The sequence below is a fragment of the Engystomops pustulosus genome, chromosome 3, assembly GCF_040894005.1.
Source record: "Engystomops pustulosus chromosome 3, aEngPut4.maternal, whole genome shotgun sequence".
Classification (NCBI taxonomy): Eukaryota; Metazoa; Chordata; class Amphibia; order Anura; family Leptodactylidae; genus Engystomops; species Engystomops pustulosus.
In genome coordinates, this window is record NC_092413.1 from 199252301 (window position 1) to 199279138 (window position 26838).

Sequence of the window (26838 nt, forward strand, 5' to 3'; positions counted from 1 at the left end):
TGTTTTCTGAAATGCGGCAAACCCACTTGTTCACTTTCAGCAAAAGTGATATACAGGCGGTCCCCTACTTAAGAACACTCGACTTACATACGACCCCTAGTTACAAACGGACCTCTGGATATTGGTAATTTACTGTACTTTAGTCCAAGGCTACAATGATCAGCTGTAACAGTTATCACAGGTGTCTGTAATGAAGCTTTATTGTTTATCCTGGTTCTTATGACAACCCAACATTTTTAAAATCCAATTGTCACAGAGACCAAAAAAGTTCTGGCTGGGATTACAATGATAAAATATACAGTTCCGACTTACATACAAATTCAACTTAAGAACAAACCTACAGACCCTATCTTGTATGTAACCCGGGGACTGCCTGTATCACTTTCACAAGTGATATTGTCTGTGTAATGACAATTTTCCAATATACTTTCTGTATCCTCATGAAGCAGATATTTTCTAGATCTCTGCTTGCTGTCATTCTGTAGAAAGCTTCAATGCACACACAAGTGATGGCTCATTACTCTCTGTGATATAATAGTTGTGCACCTGTGTGACATCACATGAGCAGGGATATAACGAGCAGTGCACCTTTGGTGGCATCACATGACCAGGGATATACTGAGCTGTGCACCTGTGACATCACATGACAGAGATATAATGAACCGTGTACCTGTGTGACATCACATGACCAGGGATATAATGAGCCATGCACCTGTGTGACATCGCATGACCAGGGGCAGATTGCTATCCCCTGGAATTAAACAATGAAACTTCCTATATAATTATAACAAGCAGACATTTAGAAAATTGAGGAATTGATACAGAAGTATATTGGAAAATTGTAGAACTTTTCATTACATACTTTTTGTGGGTGAAGTGATATTATTGCAGTCTACAGAATGGCGCTCATGTGCAGCCACATTTTTACTTGCTTCTCTCCTCTGCGCATTAAAAAAAAATTTTGGTGAAAAACTTTTCTAGGGAAAGCTCTAGTGTTTTCGTGACAGGTGCAACATCAGAACCAAATAGCTACATCTCCACCAACCAGTGCCTTCTTTTGTTACTACTTCAGGTACATCACTGCTGGGTCCAGTGGGTTGTGGAACCGGTGCCCGGCGGTTCTATGACAAAGCACTGGGGCTTAATTTACATATTTCTAAAGTTTTTACATGGAAGGAGCAGCTGGACAATAGAAACAAAGGTATGGGTGCCATGTGTAGGCATCGCCTTACGCCACACAGCAGTTAGTTGGGGGGTAAATAAATGCTGGTTACCGATTCCCATGAAAGTGCGGTCACACGTGGTGCTTGCATGGCGTTTAGAAATGCTGTGCATGCACACGGGGGCAGGGAAATACATATGCGATCAGACCGAGGTCCACCCCTGTGCACGCATCATGTGTGACTGCACCCTTAAAGAGGACCTGTCAGGTTGATTTGAAACCCTTGACCACCTAATGGACCTGTGCTTCAGGATCCTAAATCGACCTAAATCAAGTCCCATGAGGCACATCTGATGCACATGAGCAGATCATGCGCCAGCGCCGCCTCTTGATTTGCGGAAAGTGAAGCGAGGATAATACCCTGACAGGTTCTCTTTAAATTCCCAGGATTCCATCACATGTGCAACACCCTCGCCGATGCAATGGCGAGGTAGTGCTTGCGAATAAGCCCCATAACATGTCACCACATCACAAAGGGGAAATTGCAGTGGTTAATCCTGCCTGGCAAGGCAGATGTTAATCTGTGATGTAATAATGTCAATCAATATCTGTGTTACATCCTGTCTCTGTGAGCTGAGAGGTAATTGGAGGAGCAGCCACCACCTGACCAAAGGGAGGTAATAAAACCCCCTGGCCAGGAATGTTCTAGAGTTCTTAGAGAGAAATCTCTCTCAGGAGAGAGACCGGTCCTAGTCAGGCCCTCTGGGTCTGCAGGACGCAAGCAGAGAGTAGTTAGCTGAGCAGCAGCTCAGGTCTCTAGCACACCAGACCAGTGCAGGAAGAGCCTAGCCCCTGCCTGAAGTGGAAGATAAGACTAGGGTTAGCGTAGTGAGGAAAGGGGTATCATCCTACCTTCAAGGGTGATACCTGAAGAGATCCAGGACCGAGCTGAAGCCTCCTCTAAGGACACAGCTGCCTCCCAGCCTGCCCTATACATCCAGGCTGGTGAACTATATCCTGTGGCTCCCTCCAAATACCTCTCCAGTACTCCACCATCTTGTTAAAGGCACGTTTGCTGCGGTTCCAATAAAGAACTGTAAGTGTTTCTGTTCAACCTCTGCCTCCGTCTGGTCCCTGCTACTACCCCTGCCTACATCACCGGCACCCTGTCCATCACCCAGAGACTCACACTCGGGACATTAAGGGGTTGCCCCAGGGAGATCCGCTATAGCAGCCGCTCCCTCATCTTTTCTTGCCAACACCACCCTGCTGGAGACCTGCCAGGCTGTAGGACAGCCCTCCGGTTCCCCCGTACCAAGCACCGTGACAATAGCGTGCTTAGGCCGCAACCGCCAGCCACTCCGGTACCGCGGGCCCCGGCTGTCTCCAGGCCTCACCTCAAGGGCTAGGCCCCGGTGGGGGATGTTGCACATGGTTAATAGATTACTTTTATCTGACCCTAATAGTTTATGAGAATAACTAGGAAACTTTCCAGTGACTTGTAAAGTATAAAGTTCTACCCGCTTATGCATGGAAGCCCTGGCTGCACAGACCCTGGGTCATTAAACACTGGGTGTGTTGTAAAGGGAAGCATCAAGTGCTATACACAGAGCCCTGACCACTGGGGAATGTGTTCTCTTCCTGCCACCGTTTCCTTGGTTACATCTCTGCGGAGGACAGCGAGTCCTATTAAACTTCCTAATTGTAATCTGCACATCCTGTGTGACAACACAAGTAATAATAACCCAGGCTACATTGGCAGGGGGCGGCTGGCACAGCTGACAGAAATACCAGCATTCAATAGCATTAGGGCGATATTCACACGTCAGATACTTTATTGCAGCCCGACCCAGGTTTCTGCTGCGGATGTGTTGTTGGGGGCAGCAGATCCGTACATGTAATAGCTCAATTGGGGTTAATATGGATCGAAAACAGGGGGCATGTTATTAGTTTCTGTAAAAATTGATGTTTGATGTTGAACAAGGCTGTAAATTTTCCAGTTATATGGATCGGATACAGAATCCGCACTGTGTGAATAGAGAATGAGGCCCGTTACCCACCAGCCAGTTTATTTCCGAAAAAACTTGCTCTGTGCTTGTGTGGGATTTACCGGACTGAATCTACAATCTCTGCGGGAGATATATCAGTCTTGTGGCACATTTATTAATTTTTAGACCATTGTTGGGAAGTTTTCCAACTTGACAGACAAGGGGCGTGACCACCAAATAGGGGGCGTGGCTTGGCCAGCGCGCCAGAAAATGAATTCGGAAACTAATATCTGGTCTAAGGTAGACTCCACAGTCATAAACTACTCCACATACAGGATCCAGTGTGATTTATTTGGTGCAGAATAATAAGACTGTGGATTCTAGATCTGCACCGGTCTAGTCACCAACATTTTCATAAATAAATCAGCAGTTCAGGTTCGATCCACAGTGAGTTTGTCGGAACAAACTTGCTTGTGTCCAACAGACCCAAGAATAAGTTCATGTATACCATAGAGGAGTAATTACAATAAACATGGTGTTCCGGCGTTATGGTTAAAAATTACAATGCTTCATCCAAAGGCTCCATAGATCACATACTTTTCTTAGGCGTTTCAGCCCTAAGGCTGCATTCACACAGGCTGCAGACGTGTGCCTGCCGTACCGTAGCACGGCGAACACACGTCGGCACTGCTCAACCCCGCTCCTCTCCATAGGAATGCACGGTGCCATATCCCGGCGAAAGGTCATGTCCTATCTTTCTACGGGCTATGGAACAGTATGGTGCCGTGAGCCCATTGCGTTGTATGGGGAATGCATATACGCCGGCCGTATATACGTCCCCCATACGTTCATGTGAATGTAGCCGAGTCCTAGCATTAGCTGAGATTTTGCACATAAATCTGGAAGCAGCAGCTCTCCACTATTTCTGTCACATCATCAGTCATACAGAGCTGAGCTAGCTAGTTACAGAAACCGCATAGAGCAGTGAGCCGCGCGGTTTACGTAACTCCTACTCACCTCTATTGGAGTTACAACGTCCAGCTCTTACAGTATCTCCCAACCACATCAGGGAAGTAAAACCATGGCTATGGCTAGATGTACATGATAGTGAACAATGGACGGCACATGGCCGCACTAATTGTAATACTATGTAATGGATCAGTGCTCACCTCCTGTATAACCGATCTGTTAAGAAGTAGAACATGTCCTCGTCAGAACTTGTTTTTCGGATCATACAGTATAGTTTATGAGGATCCATGAAAAACAGATGCCAGACTAAAACACACTGGGGACCTGGGTTAAAGTCCTAGGGTCAACATCTGCAAAGAGTTTGTATGTTCTCTCCGTGTTTGCGTGGGTTTCCTCCGGGTCCTCCGGGTCCTCCCCACACTCCAAAACATACTGGTAGGTTGATTAGATTGTGAGCTCAATTGTGGACAGGGACTGATTTCACATAACAAAAGAAACATATGATCAACGTAGAGTTTTTTTACTCAGGTATCAGGTTCTTTACAGTGCAGACTACGCCCAATGGAGGGCGGACCACTCATGGTGGCAGAAGTGTGAAGGGTGTGTACAAAAATAGCTGTTTATGTCTTTACTGTAATTTTTGTTATTACATTGGAAATAAAAGAAATAATGAAGCAACATAGCAAACAGCGTTAACTAAAACCAATTGGTGTATGCAGCTCCTATACAGAGCTATGTATCTCCATGGTTACACACTGTGTTTACACCTTATGTGTAGGGTGATCATCTATATGTCACTCCATTAGGCCTCCTTTCTAGCTCACAAATAGTAAAAGATGGTGGGCAGTAATATGTAACCAACAATGCATAAGTCTGCATAGGAACTGCATACACAAACATTGATACCGTTTATAATACTAAATACAAGTAATAATGGAAGCAATAATGACAATAAACTGCATGTATTTTGTATTATTCGTTTAACACATGACTCGACTCTAGGGTATCAGGTTCAGAGGGTAACAGATGACCAGCACCAGCCGCCCCCCATGGCTTTTTATTTTCAAGAACAAATACAATAACCAAAGTCTCCATTATAGGTTACTATTGGAACGACTCACAAGGTCTAGATCAGTGGTGGCGAACCTATGGCACGGGTGCCAGAGGCAGCACTCAGAGCCCTTTCTGTGGGCACATGGGCCATCACCCCAGCACACCAGACAGGACTCAAAGAATCTTCCTGCAGTTCCAAGCAACTTAGAAGATGTTGCTTTCAGTCATATTTTGATACTTACTTCGCTACTTGGGACTGTAGGAAGAGGGAGAATGAGTAGACAGGGCCGAATTATCTTTGGAGGACCTCCTGCTGGCCCCATGATTCTCTGTGTGCTGAGGGACAGTGGAAAGAAGCTAAAATGATGATGATTTTTCCATCTTTCTACTGTGTTGCTGTCCTCAGGAGGCCAAAATGATTGAAAGCTGTTGAACAGGGAGCAAAAAGTTACTGCTTTAATTTTTGGTTGGCACCTCGCGATAAATAAATAAAAACCGGGTTGGCGCCTAAAAGGTTTGCCATCACTGGTCTAGACACATAAATACTGTGTATATATATAAAATAGTGTGCAGACACAAGGCTGGGCTATGGCATCTTTGTCAATGTGGTTACTATATACTCGATTTTCAAAAATTACAATGGTCATAGGCACTTACCAGAGAGAAGGATGAAATGGGGACATTGTTAAAAATCTGGTGGTAGCAAAAAAATTGGCACAATGCTCCGGGATGGATTTGGCGTTTTGATACTTGACTACCCATGCATTACATCATCGAACAACCCTAAAATTCGTGGGTTCAGACAATATTTATCTAATGAGTATGGCCAACCTAAAGGGTTGTTCCGCCTTTAGATATTAAGGGATTATCCATAGTGTTACAACCACCTCCTATGGACCTCAAGAACCACAACTTTTTGTAAGAAAAATTACATGGCTATTGGGAACCAATATTGGATCCAACTCCCTTTTTTCATACCATACTAACAGTAGCTGCTGCTCTTGGCATTACAGCATTGTCCCATTACTAAATCTTAGTGATTTATATACAGAATATAATATATATGCCATAGTTTGTAGTATCCGCTTTAGCATTGTCCTATTATTCCTTGGCCTTCTAAGATACATCTGGACAAAGGCGCTAAAGTTTTAAAAGTGCATCACAGATTTAAGTGCAAATTTCAGACATCATTTTCAAGAGCAGGAACATGTAAGATAACGGATCCATCCTGCTCCCACAAAATGCCAATACCCCCCATAATGAATATTTCCACTACAAAACAGCTGTTTTTCCTAGATATTTTGGTTGCATCTGAGTTACAGGCACCGGCATTAGGTTCTATACATTCAGTAGCCTTTTTCTCAACACTCATCTGACGGCTAATCCTCCCTGATTCGCTATAATTTTCGGACTTTGTGCATTTGTTGTCCATGGAAGAAGAGAATGAGGAGCAGCCCGACATCCAACTGCTCATCTCTAAGGGGAACATTGTGAATTGAAATTCAACATTCCCAATCCTTCAAAATTACCAGGTCCTGTGATTATTATTTTATGTAGTGGTAGTTTCTTGGGCCCACCAAATAAAGTTATTCTGGGGTCCACCCTTCATCATTCCCAAGGAAATTGACCCTACTAGGCTTCAAATTAGTTGGTCTTCTTCTTCATGTATGAGGTCCAGTATTGGGAGAGTCTGAGCCCACCAGAGGATGCTCTGTAACTCCAGTCCAACACTGGTCTTAGCCACTGGGTTAGCATAGACATATAGGGGCATATTTTATCGTGTGCCGGCGTATGATTGCCCCCGCTGCGGCATTTTCGCATTATTTGTTCTGTGCAGCGTTTATTCTACGCCAGACTTTTCACATGTGAAAAGTTGTCAGCAGCAGCGAGTGCCGCCGAGGGGAAAGTGCCCTTTGCTCGACCAGCCGTGCCCCCCCCCCATGCCTCTTCACGCCCAACTGGCATGAAGGTGGTGGAGAGGGCAAAATAATCGCAAGTGCTAGCAATAAGCTAGCATTTGCGATTATTTCAGGGCCTATACGCCACTGACATGGCGCAGAGGCCCTGATAAATGTGCCCCATAGTATTAGATGTATTTGTTTGTACCCCTTTGTGTCACTATTTTAGAGTTTATTCACCAAACAAGTCAGTATCTCCCGTCCTGCTTTCTGACATGGATTTTGACTGACATGACCTATACATTTCAAGTTTGATAGTTTTGTCTCTCACATCTTTCCACAACACACCGGGGGTATAGGATGGTTTTGTGAGTATTCTTCTTCAATACTGTCCATCAGGGCTTCCTCTGTGTCATCATATGTTATAAGGGTTCGTTCTTCCAGATGCATGGGACACGTATGCCTAAAAGAGAGTCAAGTAAAGAATATAGTTTTTCTCAATAACAAAATGTGCAGTTTCTGACATAAGGTGGGGGGTGGGTGGGGGAGATTTGTGATAAAAGAAAATTGATTCTACTTCCCAAACTTTATTTTCAGAAATTCCATAGGAGAGTGAATGTGGCTTTGCAGAATAGATTTAATGTAGACACTGTTCTAGATTATAAACTGAACATTTGTACACAAAAAAACTCATTTATTGAAGCGTACCTTAGCTGCTAACAAAGATTGTACAAATCTATTTACAATTTGTATAAATTGACTTAGATTATTGCATTATATAAGAGCTTTCTGCACTCTCTGTCTGTGATCTGCAGTTGCCTCTGAGCTACTGGGTGGAGACTTAGCTACTGCGACTCATTCCTCCCCCTCCTCTCTCAATAGGCTCGTATGTAAATCTGAATCCTCAGCTTTTGTCCGTCTTTCTAGCAAGACACGATTCAGCCAAGAACTTAGCGTGAAACTCATTTTGTAAAGGAAGAGAGGGACCATGGGAGGAATGGAAAAAAGGACATTTCCCGTATAATGTATACCATAAAGCCAATTATATTTACATTTACTATTGATTGCTATTTAGCTTTTGTATAGTTAGTAGCCATGGAATAAGTTTTGATTCTCTTGTGGCTCAGGATACACTAGACCCCATCACATACAAGGAGGACAAACACCTTTACCATGTTTAGAGCTTAATAAAACAGAACTAACCCCATATTTAGATATGTAAGTATCCCAAGTACTCCGGTCCTATGGGTGATTTTTGTATAGCTGCATTATATACAGCATAGTTCCGAATAATTCCAATTGTTCTGTGATATGTGGCCCTATGGATTACTGGCACTTCAAAGCCGGCTAAAGATGTCCTGTTTTGAGGGGTGTTAGTCATCTATGAATGGGAAACTTGTGCAGAATCTTCGCTAGAGCTCTATGGATCTCCCTTAAAAATTCACGCATACAATTGTATTCTTCATGTACTTACTTGGATAAGTTGTTGTTTTCAAAGACGCTTCTGGTTCCTGGAGCCTGAAACAGAGAAAACATTGGTAATATTTTAGACCCTATTAAATTCTGCAGCCATTTGTGGTTGGCATGTCATCTAAACATCACAACTGATCCATGGCTGACCATGTATCCGATTCAGGATGCTCCGGAAATTTTATATCCAACCTAACAAGGTATTGTATGGCTATAATGGGGACTGTGTGTATCCTGTCTATGCAACTACAATACTCTACAATGTAACGGTTTATAACTCCATAAGGGAAACCCTTAAAAACGTCCGAGATTTTGGAGAAAAAAGGGTAAAATTGATTTTGTGTGGATATTATGGATATGGATGCTATTTGCCTTTTTATGATCTCTTCTCTTATTACTACTTCTTTTCCAAACAGCTAATTCTGAATTACTCTGAGGCCTATTCAACAAGCAGAAAGGGGGTCTAAGAGGTATAACTAGCATATAAACATCCCAAGGTATAAGTTATAAACTACAGAAGCAAGACAGGATGTATGCAAGCATTATGAAAGTTTTTATTAAGTCAAAAAAATATACCGTATATACTTGAGTATAAGCCGACCCGAGTATAAGCCGAGGTACACGGTTTTACCACCAAAAAACTGGAAAAACCTATTGACTCGAGTATAAGCCGAGGGTGGGAAATGCATTGGTCACAGCCTCCCAGTATATAGCTGCCAGCCCCCTTCAGTATGTAGCCTGCCAGCCCCTTTATGTTTATAGCCTGCCAGCCCCCTTATGTTTATAGCCTGCCAGCCCCCTTATGTTTATAGCCTGCCAGCCCCTTTATCGATAACAATATAGCCTGTCAGCCCCTTTATCGATATAGCCTGCCAGCCCCCTGTTGCCGGTAAAAAAATAATAAAGTTACTACTCACCATTCCGATGGCCCGGACAGCTCCTCTTCATCTTCATCTTCATGCCGCAGGTCCGCGGCAGCTCCATGGCCGCGCCTTGTCTGTTTTCATGCCGGCTCAGGGCCGTGACAGCTCCGTGCGCACGGAGCTGTCGCGGCCCTGAGCCGGCATGAAGACAGAAGAGGCGCGGCCTATTGTTGAGGCCTATTGTTACTTTACTAAGAATACAGGCGGTCCCCTACTTAAGGACACCCGACTTACAGACAACCCACAGTTACAGACAGACCCCTCTGACCTCTGGTGAAGCGTTCTGAATGCTTTACTATAGCCCCAGACTGCAATAATCAGCTGTAAGGTGTCTGTAATGAAGCTTCATTGATAATCCTTGGTCCCATTACAGCAAAAAAATGTTTAATCTCCAATTGTCACTGGAGCCAAATTTTTTTTGTCTGGATCTTCAATTATAAAATATACAGTTCCGACTTACATACAAATTCAACTTAAGAACAAACCTCCGGACCCTATCTTGTACGTAACCCGGGGACTGCCTGTACACTGAATAGTTCCCATACCATAACAGTCCCAGATTATGATGAGGTGTGAAACTTCTGTAAAAAAATAGATGATGCAGCAACCAATACACAAGTTGTAGCCTCAGATTAACTATGAGGTCAGTCACATGCAAAGTCCGAGGTTGTGCAACTTCTGAAGCTGTAACTTTTATGAAGTGACTTAAAATAGATACAACTTAACCTTATTTACCATTTGAAAAGCTCTGCAGAAATTAAGTATACAAAGCACTTCTATAATGTATCATCTTATATAGAGTCCAAAGTGTCTGTACAGTTAGGTCCATAGATATTTGGACATTAATATTGGAGTTAATATTTCTCTAATTTTGGTTCTGTACATCAGCGGCCCCCAACCCTTGGGCTGTGAAACACCCGGCCTGCAGCCAAAGAACTTAAACTTAGGAAAAGCCCTCCATACTTACCTCCGGCTTCTCCCTGTGGCTTCATCTTATTCTCTTCCTGGCAAAGAAGGCAGAGGCACGTCTATGCTCCCTGCCCGCACACACACACTATGACACAGCGGTGTCGTGGTTGTGTGACATCTTATTGTGCGCATGTGAGCATAGACATGCCTCTGCCTGCTTTGTCAGGACATTTCATTAGCAAGGGATGGCTCTGATGTGGACATTTTACTAGTGAGGGGAGGCTGCTGCAAGGCATATTATTAGTGAGGGGATGCTGCTACAGGACATGTTATTAGTGAGGGGAGGCCACTGCTGCTGGATATTTTACTAGTGAGGGGAGGCTGCTGCTGGACATTTTACTAGTGAGGGGAGGCTTCTGCTGAACATTTTACTAGTGAGGGGAGGCTGCTGGATATTTTACTAGTGAGGGGAGGCTGCTGTTGGACATGTTATTAGTGAGGGGAGGCCACTGCTGCTGCATATTTTACTAGTGAGGGGAGGCTGCTGTTGGACATTTTACTAGTGAGAGGAGGCTTCTGCTGAACATTTTACTAGTGAGGGGAGGCTGCTGCATATTTTACTAGTGTGGGGAAGCTGCTGCTGGACATTTTACGAGTAAGGGGAGGCCATTGCTGGACATTTCATGTCCAACAAGACAACAGAAAAGGGGACACTATCAGGAGCGAACTACAGAAAAGGGTTGGCATTAGATATGGGGTTACTCAATTTTTTTTCCCCGGGGACCATGGTAAGGGGGTTACCTGACCCGTTCCCTGGAAATAATTTTTTGGGTGCAGCCGGTTTGGGACCACTGCTGTACATTACCACAATTAATTTTGAACTATCCAGATGCAGATGAAGTTCAGACTTTCAGCTGTAATTCAGTGGGTTGAACGAAATGATTGCATAAAAATGTAAGGAACTAAAGTATAAGTTTTTTTTAAACATGATCCCTTCATTCCAGGGGCTCAAAAGTAATTGCGCAAATTCAATAATCGTAAATAAAATGTCACTTTCTTATACTTAGTAGAAATCCCTTTGAAGTCTTGAGCTCATGCACATCACCAGACATCGCTTCGTCTCCTCCTTTGGCCTTTACTGCTGCGGTTTTCAGTTGCTGTTTGTTTGTGTCCTTACTGAAGTTTAGACTTTAGTGAAATGCGGCCTAATTGGTTTGGGATCAGGGACTGACTCGGCCATTCTAGAATATTCCACTTCTTTAATAAACTCCTGGGTTACATTGGCTTAATGTTTTGGGTCATTGTCCATCTGTATCATGAAACGCAGACCAATCTGGTCAATCTGACTGCATTTGGCTGGGCACATAGTAGGTCTCTATAGTCTCTGATACCTCAAAATTCATCCATCTGCTTCCGTCCTGTGTCACATCGCCATACTTCTCTCTTTCCATCATTCTGGTAGAGGTTGATATTGGATTCATCTGCCCAAAGATTGTTCTTCCAGAACTGTTCTGGCCTTTTTATTCTTGAAGCTCATGAACTGCTTGCAGTTTTCTCTTTACTGTAGATTTGGATATTGATTAGAGATGAGCGAACATGCTCGTCCGAGCTTGATGCTCGGTCGAGCATTAGGGTACTCGAAACTGCTCGTTACTCGGACGAATACTTCGCCCGCTCGAGAAAATGGCAGCTCCCGCCGTTTTGCTTTTTGGCGGCCAGAAACAGAGCCAATCACAAGCCAGGAGACTCTGCACTCCACCCAGCATGACGTGGTACCCTTACACGTCGATAGCAGTGGTTGGCTGGCCAGATCAGGTGACCCTGGGATAGACTAGCCGCTGGCCGCGCTGCTCGGATCATTCTGTCTCTGGATGCCGCTAGGGAGAGAGCTGCTGCTGGGAAAGCGTTAGGGTGTTCTATTAGCTTACTGTTAGGCAGGAGTGATTCTCAAAGAACCCAACAGCCCTTCTTAGGGCTACAATAACGTTCTACTTTTTTTATTTTAATTTGCATCTTTTACCATTTTGTGAGGAATTAGCAGGGGGACTTGCTACCGTTGTGTTTAGCTCTTAGTGGCACACATATCCATAGCAAAGACCGAAGTGGGAAAATTCAGTAGGGGTTGGATTTCTATTAGGCAATAACTCAGTGTCATCTCATCTGGCATAGTAGTGTGCTTCCTTTGATACTTGGCTAGAAAATAGCCATAGGAGAATACAAACAGCTTCTTGAAGCCTACAGTAGCGTTCTATATATTTGATTTCTGGTTGATCTGCTGGTGGCTGTAGTTTCTGCAGTGCATGTACTTGCCAATTCTGAGCAATTTGTAGTGAGACTTGCGACCGCTGTGTTCTGCGCTTAGTGGCGCACATATCCATAGCAAAGGCCGAAGTGGCAAAATTCAGTAGGGGTTGGATTTCTATTAGGCAATAACTCAGTGTCATCTCATCTGGCATAGTAGTGTGCTTCCTTTGATACTTGGCTAGAAAATAGCCATAGGAGAATACAAACAGCTTCTTGAAGCCTACAGTAGCGTTCTATATATTTGATTTCTGGTTGATCTGCTGGTGGCTGTAGTTTCTGCAGTGCATGTACTTGCCAATTCTGAGCAATTTGTAGTGAGACTTGCGACCGCTGTGTTCTGCGCTTAGTGGCGCACATATCCATAGCAAAGGCCGAAGTGGCAAAATTCAGTAGGGGTTGGATTTCTATTAGGCAATAACTCAGTGTCATCTCATCTGGCATAGTAGTGTGCTTCCTTTGATACTTGGCTAGAAAATAGCCATAGCAATAGGATAGGATTGTTTGGTTTTAAAAACTCAAAAAAAAAAACAAAAAACACCAAAAAAAAAAAAAAACACAAAAAAACACCAAAAAAAACAAAAAGAAGTAAAAAAAACAAAAAAGTTATAACTCTCATTTTAAAAATGTTTAACCCGAGGGCTAGGGGTAGAGGACGAGGGCAGGGACGTGGGCGTCCAACTACTGCAGGGGTCAGAGGCCGTGGTCCTGGGCGGGGTGAGACACCACCTGCTGATGAGGGAGCAGGGGAACGCCGCAGAGCTACACTCCCTAGGTTCATGTCTGAAGTTACTGGGACTCGTGGTAGAGCACTGTTGAGGCCAGAACAGTGCGAACAGGTGATGTCGTGGATTGCTGACAATGCTTCGAGCAATTTGTCCACCACCAGTCAGTCTTCCACGCAGTCCACCCATGTCACCGAAATCCCCACTCCTCCAGCTCCTGCACCTCAGCCTCCTCCCCCCCAGTCTGCCCCCTCCCAGGAAAATTTGGCATTTGAACCGGCATACTCTGAGGAACTGTTTTCTGGACCCTTCCCACAGTCACAAACCACTTGTCCGGTTGCTGCTGAGCAATTTTCCGATGCCCAGGTTTTCCACCAGTCACAGTCTGTGGGTGATGATGACCTTCTTGACGTAGTGGAAGTGTGTAAAGAGGTGTCCGACGATGAGGAGACACGGTTGTCAGACAGTGGGGAAGTTGTTGTCAGGGCAGGAAGTCCGAGGGGGGAGCAGACTGAGGGATCGGAGGATGATGAGGTGACAGACCCAAGCTGGGTTGAGAGGCCGGGTGAACACAGTGCTTCTGAGACGGAGGAGAGTCCTCGACCTGAACAGGTTGGAAGAGGCAGTGGTGGGGCCAGACGGAGAGGCAGGGCCAGAGCTGGTGCATCAGCGCCACTGTCAACTAGTGAAGCTCCCGTGGTGAGGGCTCTTGCGGCGAGGGCTAGATCTTCAGAAGTGTGGAGGTTCTTTAAGGAAACACCGGATGACCGACGGACTGTGGTGTGCAACATTTGCCAAACCAGGCTCAGCAGGGGTTCCACCACTACTAGCTTAACTACCACCAGTATGCGCAGGCATATGAATGCTAAGCACCCCACTCAGTGGCAACAAGCCCGTTCACCTCCGGCCGTGCACACCACTGCTCCTTCCCCTGTGTCAGCTGCTAGTCAGCCCCCTGCCCAGGACCCTGGCACAAAAACCCCATCGTCGCCTCCACGATCCTCCACAGCATCCACCAGCGTTCAGCTCTCCATACCCCAGACGCTGGAGCGGAAACGCAAATATAGTGCAACCCACCCGCACGCCCAAGCCCTTAATGTGCACATCTCCAGATTGCTTAGCCTGGAGATGCTGCCCTATAGGCTAGTAGAGACCGAGGCCTTTCGCAACCTCATGGCGGCGGCCGCCCCTCGGTATTCGGTCCCCAGCCGCCACTACTTTTCCCGATGTGCCGTCCCAGCCCTGCACCAGCACGTGTCAGACAACATCATCCGTGCCCTGACCAACGCCGTTTCTGACAAGGTCCACCTGACCACAGACACGTGGACGAGTGCTGCCGGGCAGGGCCACTATATATCGCTGACGGCACATTGGGTTAACTTGGTGGAGGCTGGGACCGAGTCTGACCCTGGGGCTGCTCATATACTGCCGACGCCGAGGATTGCGGGGCCTACCTCGGTCCAGGTGTTTCAGGCCTACTATGCCTCCTCCTCCTCCCACCCCTCCTCCACCTCCTCCTCCGAACTACCATCCGTGGGCACGGCGCCATCAGTCGGTAGCTCTAGGCACAGCAGCAGTGCCGTCGCTAAGCGACAGCAGGCGGTGCTCAAACTGCTGAGCCTAGGCGACAAAAGGCACACCGCCCAAGAGCTATTACAGGGCATCACGGCGCAGACTGATCTGTGGCTGGCACCGCTGAACCTCAAGCCGGGAATGGTTGTGTGTGACAACGGCCGTAACCTGGTGGCGGCTCTGCAACTCGGCAGACTGACACATGTGCCATGCCTGGCCCATGTGTTAAATCTGATAGTGCAGCGTTTCCTCAAGACATACCCCAATCTGTCTGATTTGCTCACGAAGGTGCGCCGCATCTGTGCGCATTTCAGGAAGTCCAGCCCAGATGCTGCCACTCTCAGGGCAGCGCAGCGCCGCCTCCAACTGCCCGCTCACCGACTGTTGTGCGACGTGCCCACGAGGTGGAATTCAACACTGACCATGTTATCCAGAGTTTACCAGCAGCGCAGAGCGATTGTAGACTGCCAGATGTCAACTTCCACCAGAACTGGTAGTCAGGTCAGTCAGCTTCCTCAAGTCTACAATGAGGAGTGGACGTGGATGTCTGATATCTGTCAGGTGCTGAGTAACTTTGAGGAGTCAACACAGATGGTCAGTGGCGATGCCGCCATCATCAGCCTCACCATCCCGCTGCTTGGCCTGTTGAAAAACTCTCTGGTCAGCATGAAGTCGGAAGCTTTGCGCTCGTCACAAGAGACGGGGGAAGAATATTCCCTTGTTGATAGCCAAAGCACCCTGAGGTCTGTTTCTCAGCGCATATCGGAGGAGGTGGAGGTGGAGGAGGATGAGGAGGAAGAGGAGGAGAATGTTGGCGAGACACAAGAGGGGACCATTGTTGAGTCCTTCACTGTTCAGCGTGTATGGGCAGAAGAAGAGGAGTTGGAGGAGTTGGAGGAGGAGGAAATGGACAGTCAGGCCAGTGAGGGGAGTGAATTCTTACGCGTTGGTACTCTGGCGCATATGGCTGGTACTTCATGCTAGGCTGCCTATCCCGTGACCCTCGCGTTCAAAGAATTTATTCCAGCACCGATTACTGGGTGTTCACTCTCCTGGACCCACGGTACAAGCAAAATCTTCCCACTCTCATCCCTGGAGAGGAAAGGAGTGTGAGAATGCATGAATACCAGCAGGCCCTGGTGCACAAGCTGAAACAGTATTTCCCTTCTGACAGCGCTAGCGGCAGAGTGCGTAGTTCTGCGGGACAAGTAGCGAGGGAGAGTAGGCGAGCAGGCAGCTTGTCCAGCACTGGCAAGGGTACGCTTTACAAGGCTTTTGCCAGCTTTATGTCACCCCAGCAAGACACTGTCACCTGTCCCCAGTCTCGGCAGAGTAGGGCTGATCTTTACAGAAAGATGGTGAGGGAGTACGTAGCTGACCATACCATCGTCCTAAATGATCACACAGCTCCCTACAACTACTGGGTTTCAAAGCTGGACATGTGGCACGAACTGGCGCTGTACGCCTTGGAGGTTCTTGCCTGCCCTGCCGCTAGCGTCTTGTCCGAGCGGGTTTTCAGTGCAGCTGGTGGCATCATCACCGATAAGCGTACACGCCTGTCGACTGACAGCGCTGACAGGCTGACGCTTATTAAAATGAATAAAGGCTGGATTTCTCAGAATTTCCAATCTCCACCAGGTGAAGGAAGCTCAACCTGAATAATTGATCCACTCCTCCTCCTCCTCCTCATTTTCCTCCTTCTCCTCCTCTTTGTACAGTAAAGCAGAGGAAAATGGCTATTTTTTGACAGGGCCCACTGGCTCTTGCTATAGTACTTCATGCATTTAATTTTTCTGGAGGGCCACCTACCCGGTCCTCTGTTTGAAACAATTTTTGTGAGTGCCACATACAGGCACTCAATCTATTCCATTTTTCTGGAGGGCCACCTACCCGGTCCTCTGTTTTAAAAAATTTTTGGGACTGCCACATACAGGCACTCAATCTATTCCATTTTACTGCAGGGCCACCTACCTGCTCCTCTGGTTTGAACAATTTTTGGGACTGCCACATACAGGCACTCAATCTATTCCATTTTACTGGAGGGCCACCTACCTGCTCCTCTGGTTTGAAACATTTTTGGGACTGCCACATACAGGCACTCAATCTATTCCATTTTACTGCAGGGCCACCTACCTGCTCCTCTGGTTTGAACAATTTTTGGGACTGCCACATACAGGCACTCAATCTATTCCATTTTACTGCAGGGCCACCTACCTGCTCCTCTGGTTTGAACAATTTTTGGGACTGCCACATACAGGCACTCAATCTATTCCATTTTACTGGAGGGCCACCTACCTGCTCCTCTGGTTTGAAACATTTTTGGGACTGCCACATACAGGCACTCAATCTATCCCATTTTACTGGAGGGCCACCTACCTGCTCCTCTGGTTTGAAAAATGTTTGGGACTGCCACATACAGGCACTATCCAAATTAAATTGTCTCCATAGCAGCCTCCACACGTTGTCTCCATTGCTACCTCCAAAAGTCGTCCATATAGCTGCCTCCATACATCGTCCCTTTATCAAACGAGGTGTGTCAGGCAGAAATTTGGGTTGTTTTCATGGATTCCACATCAAAGTTGTTAACTTTGTCGCCACCCTGCTGTGTTATCCACAAAATATACTGGCAAACTTTTACCATTTAGGGATATTATTTCAGCGCTTCTTGCGCATCTGTTTACATTCCCCTCACCCGGCATATCCTAAACTTATAAGAACGCTACTACACTTGATCTTATACAAAAGGTTCTTAGAAGTGCTGTTTGGGGAGTAGCCTAGAGACAGGGGCTTGGATTGGCGAAAGCTCGCCTGGCAGCGGAACGCCAGCTCCATGCGCATCATGCGCTTCTTGCGCATCTGTTTACATTCCCCTCACCCGCCATATCCCAAACTTATAAGAACGCTACTACACTTAACTTGGTGCAGGCTGGGACCGAGTCTGACCCTGGGGCTGGTCATATACTGCCGACGCAGAGAATTGCGGGGCCTACCTCGGTCCAGGTCTCAAAGGCCTACTATACCTCCTCCCACCCCTCCTCCACCTCCTCCTCCTCCGAATTACCATCCGTGGGCATGGCGCCATCAGTCGGTAGCTCTAGGCACAGCAGCAGTGCCGTCGCTAAGCGACAGCAGGCGGTGCTGAAACTGCTGAGCCTAGGCGATAAAAGGCACACCGCCCAAGAGCTATTACAGGGCATTCCACATCAAAGTTGTTAACTTTGTCGCCACCCTGCTGTGTAATCCACAAAATATACTTGCAAACTTTTACCATTTAGGGATATTATTTCAGCGCTTCTTGCGCATCTGTTTACATTCCCCTCACCCGCCATATCCTAAACTTATAAGAACGCTACTACACTTGATCTTATACAAAAGGTTCTTAGAAGTGCTGTTTGGGGAGTAGCCTATAGACAGGGGCTTGGATTGGCGAAAGCTCGCCTGGCAGCGGAGCGCCAGCTCCATGCCAAGATCCAACTAACATAGTTTTAACTGCAGCACCTTTAATCTACTACTAGTTCACTGCCTCCATACATGGTCCCCTTATCAAACGAGCTGTGTCAGGCAGAATTTTGGGTTGTTTTCATGGCTTCCATGTTAACTTTGTCGCCACCCTGCTGTGTAATCCACAAAATATACTGGCAAACTTTTATCATGTACCGATATTATTTGAGCGCTTCTTGCTCACCTCCTTTGGTTCCTCTCTGCCACCCATTGGTTTGAAGCCTGAGTCCATTTAGGGTATGTCGCCATGACACTCTCTAGCCTGCTGCCGCTGCCTCTGCATGCCGTCCCCTATAGTGTCAGGGTCAATTATTGGATGTTTTAGATGCTATCTAGCTTCATTCTGTCACTCTGTCATGGCCATGCTGTTGCCCATAATTTTGGCATAATGGTGCGATTATGCAGCCTCAGAGGCATCCATGCATGCTGCCCCTGCTGTTTCCTGTCCATTTCCGTGGTGTTTCCATCCTTTTCTGAGGTTCCCAGGTGTTTGGCCAAGCTTCCCTGTGCAGAGCCTTGGTCCCCTTGAAAAATGCTCGAGTCTCCCATTGACTTCAATGGGGTTCGTTATTCGAGACGAGCACTCGAGCATCGGGAAAAGTTCGTCTCGAATAACGAGTACCCGAGCATTTTAGTGTTCGCTCATCTCTAATATTGATACATTGCATACATCAGGTAGGAGGTATACTGTATGCCACCATTTTTAATAATTACCGTGTACCTGATGAAGGCTTCCATCCGAATCGACTTGTCATTTTATATGTGTTATCTCCCCAAGAGCATTTTAACACTTGAATGATCGTTGAGGTCCCAGTGAGGGGAACTCATAACTTTTTTCCTTCAGGATAGCCAGACATTTTGGACAATTGTAACTTCCCTTTTTTGACTCATCATGGCCCTCCCACATGGTTGGGCAAGTGTAAAGTGGAAGAACTTGAGTGGCCATAAAAAGCCCTGACCTCAACCCCATCAAACACCTCCTGGGAACTAGAATGGAGATTGTAAACCTCCTATCCAAAAATCCAGTGTTTGTTCTCACATATGCTCCTCTGGATGAATGGGAAAAACATTCCCACAGGCACGCTCCAAAATCTTGTAAAACACCCTTCCAAAAGAGAAGAAGTTGTTTTAGCTGCTAAAGTGGGACCAACTCCATACTAAACAGATATTCCCGTCTTAGCTATACCATGGTTGGGATAGCAAGCTGTGGCTCCTTCTCCCAATCACAATGTTTTGAAATCAAATTTCTATGGAGAGTCCCCCGCCATTAGATATTGAGCACCAATATTGATACAGTAGGGTCTCATTAACTCGATCCCAACCACCCACTCATTTTAGAAATTAGCTGGTGCAGGTCTCGAGTCTAAAGCAACGTCTTTAAACTTTACTGTAGTATTCTTCTGTAGTAGTCTTCTCCTACCAGTCCCAATAGTCGCAGGATTGGGTCTCAGGCAATCAGAGGTAGCTGGAGACCCTAAGGAGAAGGCAGAAGCAGTTTATTACCACTTCTTCCTTCTCTGATCCTCACAGCACGATGTAGAGAGGAGGAGAACCGGCACTGCCACTGGCTCTACAGAACCATAAGTCACGTGATTGTGGGGTCTGTAGGGGTTAATCAGAGCTACTGGGGCACATTTATTAAGGATAGCGGATCGCATTTTCATCCAACTGTTCGCCGTTATCGGGACTTGTGCAGCTTCATCAGGTATTTAAGAGGCGTTTGCACTGGGATTGTGTCATACGTAATCGGATTTAAAAATAAAAAAATCCCCTTCTACACTACAAAGACCATACTTGCCCTGTTTGCCCTCGACTATACATATTGGGGGACATTTACTTACCCCGTCCCCGGAGTTCAGATACACTGCATTGTCCAATTATAATGTCCTGTGCTGCGATTCACTAAGATTGTGCGCCCAATATCCTGCATGTGTCGCTTCCCCGCTCAGGTCCCCGGAGTTCACCTTCTTCCTGGTGCATGTAAGTGCATTGTCTTGCGACACAATTTGAAAGTTAAAGCTGCGCTCAGTCCGAATCTGTCTCACGGCACGTCCCCTAAAATGTGTCGCATGGAAGCCAACGCAGCTGTACCAAAAAAAGGTTGCGTGCGACACAATCACAATGCAACCGCTACTTAAATACCTGTGCTTTTTGAAAAAAGGGCACAGTCTGAAAAAAAGTGTGTCCCAAAGCCTTAGTAAATGTGCCCCACTATATATCACAACTACCATCACACATTAGGGAATTCATTTAAAAAGTTTTTTTATTTTATGTTTCATGGGTTCTTCTTGATGGAATCTGTATTACGACTGTGTGCACTTTGACTTGGCTTTCCTACAAGGTGATGCTGGAAGCAGATATCCTGTACAATCTGTATACGCAGTCAGGTCGTTTGTACTGGACGGCAGCCAATTCTGCATGAAGAATATTTGCTTTCCTAGTAAAAACCTTGGACGCAAGTCACCTGTTACTTCTCTACACACTGGATGCCATTCTGCAATGCTGATGGTTACATATGGATATCTTATGTCTGGGCAGCTGTAATGGCTTATCGCTTATTACTTTCTATCACTGAAGTCTGTGCTGATATAGACATGGCGCTCGCTTTTGTGCTGGGGTCCCCTCACTGGCCAGTAACAGTTTTTGTGATTAATAATGTGTTCCCCATTTTTAGCAATAGTGACCCCCAAAGTAGCCACAGTGTCACTTCTGGCAGGTCCTTACACAGAGTATATCGAGTCAATCTACCGGCCGGGGCTCCTCCGCTCTACACTTGCACCTCAGACACAGGACATGAGATCCCCAGCTTTACCAGGATCCTGAGAGACATCCGCTTTCTACTTAACATGAAGTATTAGTGTTTATTCTGTAGGGCATCCGTTTCATGTTAGTATAGGTGCCACAACCTTCACTGTACTGATCTTGAGGTATATACAAGTTGTCGGGGCAGGAGTTATTTTATACATATATATTAGTTCATTTTGGACGCACAGTTTGATCGTTGTGTATCACACCAGCAACAACCCCAGTGATGTATTGGGTCATCTATGATGTAGGTTTGAATTTTGTACAAACATAATTCCTTAATTTTGCCACATTCTGACACTAATAACTTTTTCAGATTTTAGTATATAGAGCTTTTTTAAGGGGTCATTTCTATGCGGGTTATGTTTACATTGATACCATTTGTGGGACTGCACAAGTTTTTGGTTTTTTTTGAGTTGCAAAGTTACATTTGTGGCATTTCAGACATTTGGGCGCTATTTGTCATTATAGAGTGCCCAATCGGGAATAACTGTTTACATTTATTGATAGTTTGGGACTTTTGGGGCATGTCAATACCTAATATGTTTATGATTTTTATATTTTTTTTTTTCTAGGAAAAGGGGGGCCATTAGAACTTTTTATTATTTTTTTAGACCCCCTAGGTTACTTTAACCTTCGGTGGTCTGATCGATCCTACCATATACAGCTATACTACAGTATAGCAGTATATGGTGGTTTTGCACATGATCTGTTACAATGTGCCATCAGCACATTGTAACAGATATGCATGAATGCCAAGACCTTGGATCTTATAATGTAAAAATTTTAATGTCAATAACCTGTCTTGTGTTACCAGTCGGCCCCACACTAATTAGTTATTGTAATTAAGGGGATATGAGTTCATCATCGTCCCCATATGTATTTTACATGTAGCACAATTACTTGCTACAGTATTTCAAAGTGAATTCACAGGATCTAGGATTGTCAGCTGAGGACCTTATAGCTGTCTTGCTATGGCAAATCTCAGAACCAGCTCCTCCTATAAGCGGAGCCTGAAGTCCCAAAGACTACAAAGAGGCACACATGGAAGTCTGCAGCTAAGAGGTACTTGTGGTCCACAACCCATCACTTATTGGTGAGACTACTTGCAGCCACAAAAAGGCTAATTGTGGCCAATGGGAAATTGGCTACATTTCCAAATATAAATGTAGTTGACATAATGAACAAGATATATTGATACAAACAATGTTTTGGATGTTAACGGTGTCCTAAAGATCATTAACTTCCAAGGTCAATGAATTCATTATTTTTTTATAATGGTTTATATTTTGTTTGTTGGACTTTAGTGTATTGTAAATGGTTTCGTAATGAAATAACATGTAATTTAACAAAAGATGATTAAAAAATAAAAGGAAAAATGTTGATTATTGTAAAACCCTTTTAATGAATAAAGAGTAGAAAAGTTGAATGTTAAAGGAAAATTTCCTTTTTTAAATTCCCTATTTTATGGGAACTCTCATTAAAAAAATCTCACCCAAAGTCAGGCAAATATGAGGCTTCTAATAACATTTCACATGAGATGAGTCATGTTTAGTGGTTGCAGGAGGAGGGTCACTTTGGAAGCCTTTATGTTCTGTTCTATAGCACCTAGAAACATGCTTTTTGTGTCACATTAAAGAATAGAATCTCATGTTTTTGCGTTACGTAGAAATGCCAGCGCAGCTTTGTAGTCCTGCGTTGTGTCAGTCTATACTGTATGCTTTCTACTCACTGTTTTGCCGCAGCTGTCCCCCAGATTTTGGCGTCTATCTTGGGTTTCCTCGGTTTCAGGAGACCCTTGTTGTAGCCCTGGTATAACTCTCTGCATTCTACGGACCTCCTTATCCGGCCTTTGATCTTCTTGGCCCTGTGACAGCGACTCATGGGACGAAATTGTCATCTTCTGTCCTTTAGATGAAGGCTCCTGCCATGACAAGCAATCCTCAGACTCGGTCAGTATGTCATCTAGTAGCTGCAGATCTGGGTCAACTAGAGGGTGCCTGCTGTGTGTAGTTTCCAAAACAGGCTGGGTGGCCCCTTCTTCGTTCCTTTCATGACTTTCCTTCTCGTAGTTGACTCTTGGTTGTACTTCTCCTTTGGGTATCTCTGTAGGGTGCAGAGGCTGTTGGCTGCAGAAGGTAATAATTCTTCTTTTGGACTTGCTGCTGCCACTGCCCATAGCAGCACAATACACAAGTGTAGGGTCTTACATGCAGAACATAACATCAGGCAAATATCCTTACTTTTTAGAATTCGTCTTCAGCATCAAAGGTGTAAAAAGTTATCCAAAAAGGACATCTGTGACTCTAGCCATCAAAGTCCAAGTCTGGAGAACCTCTGCTCCTTCTGTATAGAAAACCTCTCACTTTTAAAATCTGCATTTCTCACTGTGATATGTACTAAGTTGTTCCTCCTCGATGCCCAGAGTTTCTCCGTCAGGCACCAGCCTCACACAGTTAAATATTAAAGTCAGCCTGGAAGAAAAAAAGCACTTTGCTCTGTAGCCAGAAGCTGCAGTAAAAAGTTAACTCAGACAGAGGAGTGTCTGGGCCAACAGCAGGCGGAGCAGGGACAAGAGCCTAGAATAATACAGCATGGAAAATGTGAAACCTTGGAATCTAAGCTTAAAACAGCAACGGAAATTGGGTGGAACTGGTGGATTTTCACCAAAAGTTGGAAAGTGTAATACAAACTGCTTACATTTTGCTGTGTATTGGAAGCATCTGTGTGTTCTGGAACACGAAGGATAATTATAGACATCGGGATGTAGGTGGAGGTGCAATATACATAGGACACCAAGAGAAATTTTTTACTTGATTTTGTACATATACAATAATGGAGTTTAAACACAAACATGTAATATTGTAGTTATTTGGTGATATTGTCCAGCTTTCATTTTTAGGTCACTTATAATAGTCTCAAGCAAACTTGGGACTATTTCAGAAAAGTTTGACGTGTTTAGTTGTCAGCAACAAGAAAAATACAATCTATTCCCCACTGAGAAATAGTGAAGTTGAACAACCTACCATATTTTGGCATGGAAGCTGAAAAACCCTATATTCACACTGCCCTTCTGTGTTCTATTCTTGTAAAGTATAGAAACTTTTAACAGAAGTCTATATGGCCCATAATATGCCAATGGAGTCCTTTGGGCACCATTTGTATCGGTCATACACATTCAGCTTAGGCCCTTTGACTTACATTAAAGGCAATGTATTCTGCAGAGATTTTCTCCATTTGCAACAGTCCTGAACCCAAATGATGTCATTCCCCTATGTCAGAAACCCACATGACTACCAGTTTATTAGGTCACAATTTATTGTTCCAATGTATATGAACTAGGATACACCAATCTAACTTACATTGTCCATTAAGAACTGAGACTGATTTGACTGGTGACAAGCTTTGTACAGTGCTACAGACTATGGTGCCGATATACAGGTAATAAAAGGGTGATTTGTAACACCCATTTTTAACCCCCCAATTGCCTTTAGATCTACCCAAAGACCTCAGTATTCCCCCTCGCAGATACGTGTAATTGTATCAGTGATATATACAGGGTTACATATCGGAACCTCTGGTGGGACTGGAATGATTTGTGTACATTATGTTGGAGGATACATGTATTTGTACGTGTCCCTATAAAAATGTTATGGATAGTACAGTCAGGCATGTGCATTACATATATGTACACACACACCAAAAAATGAGAACGATATGTTTATAGATATATATGATGTGTACACAATGTACGTTTTTTATATATATGGATCTCTATACTGTATATTAAAATAGAAATGTATACATTGAAATTAGGTGTGTGAAGGGAACACTTGAGTATCTCATATATTACAGTACTTTTTGGGGTTCAGGGGGGTTTGTTGTGACACCATTTTGATGTAGTTGTGTTTGATGCACACAGTCAGCTTTCAGGAAATTACTAAATTCTGACGGTGTACAATCACAATCGTGCGTGTTCAGGCGTGTTTCACGCCTACAATTCATAGGCTGTGAGTATCATGGAGGCACAGGAGCTCATGGCAGTGGTGAAAAGGATTGTGGGATTTGAAGTCCCGAGGAGGCGTGCAGTGACCATTTTTTCTCTGTGCCTGGAGAATCCCTTTAAAGACATAACAATTCTCTCCAAGTCTTTGTGTCGTGCAACCATTGGATCACTTAGCATTAGCCTTCTATGTGTTATACAACCTCTTCCCCGTCAAGCTCCTCCACCACTCAGTTACTGTGTTATACAATGACCATTGATGTATGTTTTGTGACCCGGCAAACTTCTGCATTGAGTTTATTAGGGCGTCAGCTTAATTGTAGTTAACTTTAAATAGTCACAAAAATATTCCAAACTACCTGAGGCGCTCAGACACTGTGGGGCTTATTTACTAAAGGTCGCGGATCGCACTTTCGACGGACTGTTCACGGTTTTCAGGATTTGCGCAGCTTTGACAGGTATTTAATAGGTGTCTGCACTGGGATTATGTTGCACGCGTTCGGATTGTGGCGCAGCTACGCTGGCTTCCATGAAACCGAAATCCGGGGGCATGTCGGCGGATGATCCGACTGATTCGGACTGAGCGCAAGTTTTAACTTTCAAATTGTGTCGCAAGATCAAGCACTTACATGCACCAGGAAGATGGTGAACTCCGGAGGACCTGAGCGGGGAAGTGACACATGCAGGATATCGGGCGCACGTTCTTAGTGAATCGCGGCACAGGGCATTATCGTTAGACGATGCACTTTCTGTGAACTCCACGGGACCGGGTAAATAAATGTGCCCTATAGACTTATATAGGTCCCTGTACCACCAGCCTAGAGCACAAATCAGAGTGCATCCCCTATTTACTGTGGAGTATATATAAGAGTTTGATGACACAAAACACCACTAAATCCCCTTTAATTGGGTCAGTGTATTACAGAGCGCACATCCTGGTTGGGGTGTACGGCGCCTGTTGTTTTCCATTACACAAGTCCAAGATGAGATCTGTCAGGAAGTGATTTTAGCCTTTCCTTCTATCTTAGTTTCCAGGTGGATTAGATCCTGTTTCAGGCAGCTGGGACGCCACTAGACTACAGATTTTATGGAGATCAGCCACAAACTAATATTAAAAGGGCAAAAATAATAAATATAGGTATAACAACTTATTACTATGAAACTTGTTTCCAGTAATCCCTGCAGTCACCGCCCCGATGACTTACAGTAACTGTATAGGCTGAGGAATGCTTGGCCCTTTATATTGTAACATGCTGAACACACAAGGCTGGATGTGGAGGGACACGGATTTGGCGGGCTGTACTTGTGCCTATGATGTAAGTAACGTTTGCAATGTGCTCTGTTCTCACTTGTAAAAACTAATTGAACAGAAATAGAGTTTACATTAATGGTGAGGGTCTTCAAGTTGTGGTCCCCATGTCTGGCAGTACAATCTGAAACAGCCACAAGCGATGCTTGCCCTGATGGTTCTAGAGTAAGGGAGCAATAGTGATCCAGATCTTTGCTGGGTTTGGCAGTTTTCATAAGGTCAAGCTCTTCGAGATTATGCCTATGATTAT

General features: G+C 45.0%; 1 protein-coding gene across 1 annotated transcript; it reads right to left on the reverse strand.

Moving 5' to 3' along the window:
* Positions 1-6852: 6852 nt before the first annotated feature.
* LOC140122564 (uncharacterized) lies at positions 6853-23833 on the reverse strand. Its single transcript, XM_072143572.1, has 3 exons — positions 23009-23833; positions 8545-8588; positions 6853-7533 (listed from the first exon to the last, which is right to left on the reverse strand). Exons 1-3 carry the CDS (start codon positions 23453-23455, stop codon positions 7398-7400), a joined length of 627 nt encoding a protein of 208 aa, XP_071999673.1. The 5' UTR covers positions 23456-23833; the 3' UTR covers positions 6853-7397.
* Positions 23834-26838: the final 3005 nt, after the last annotated feature.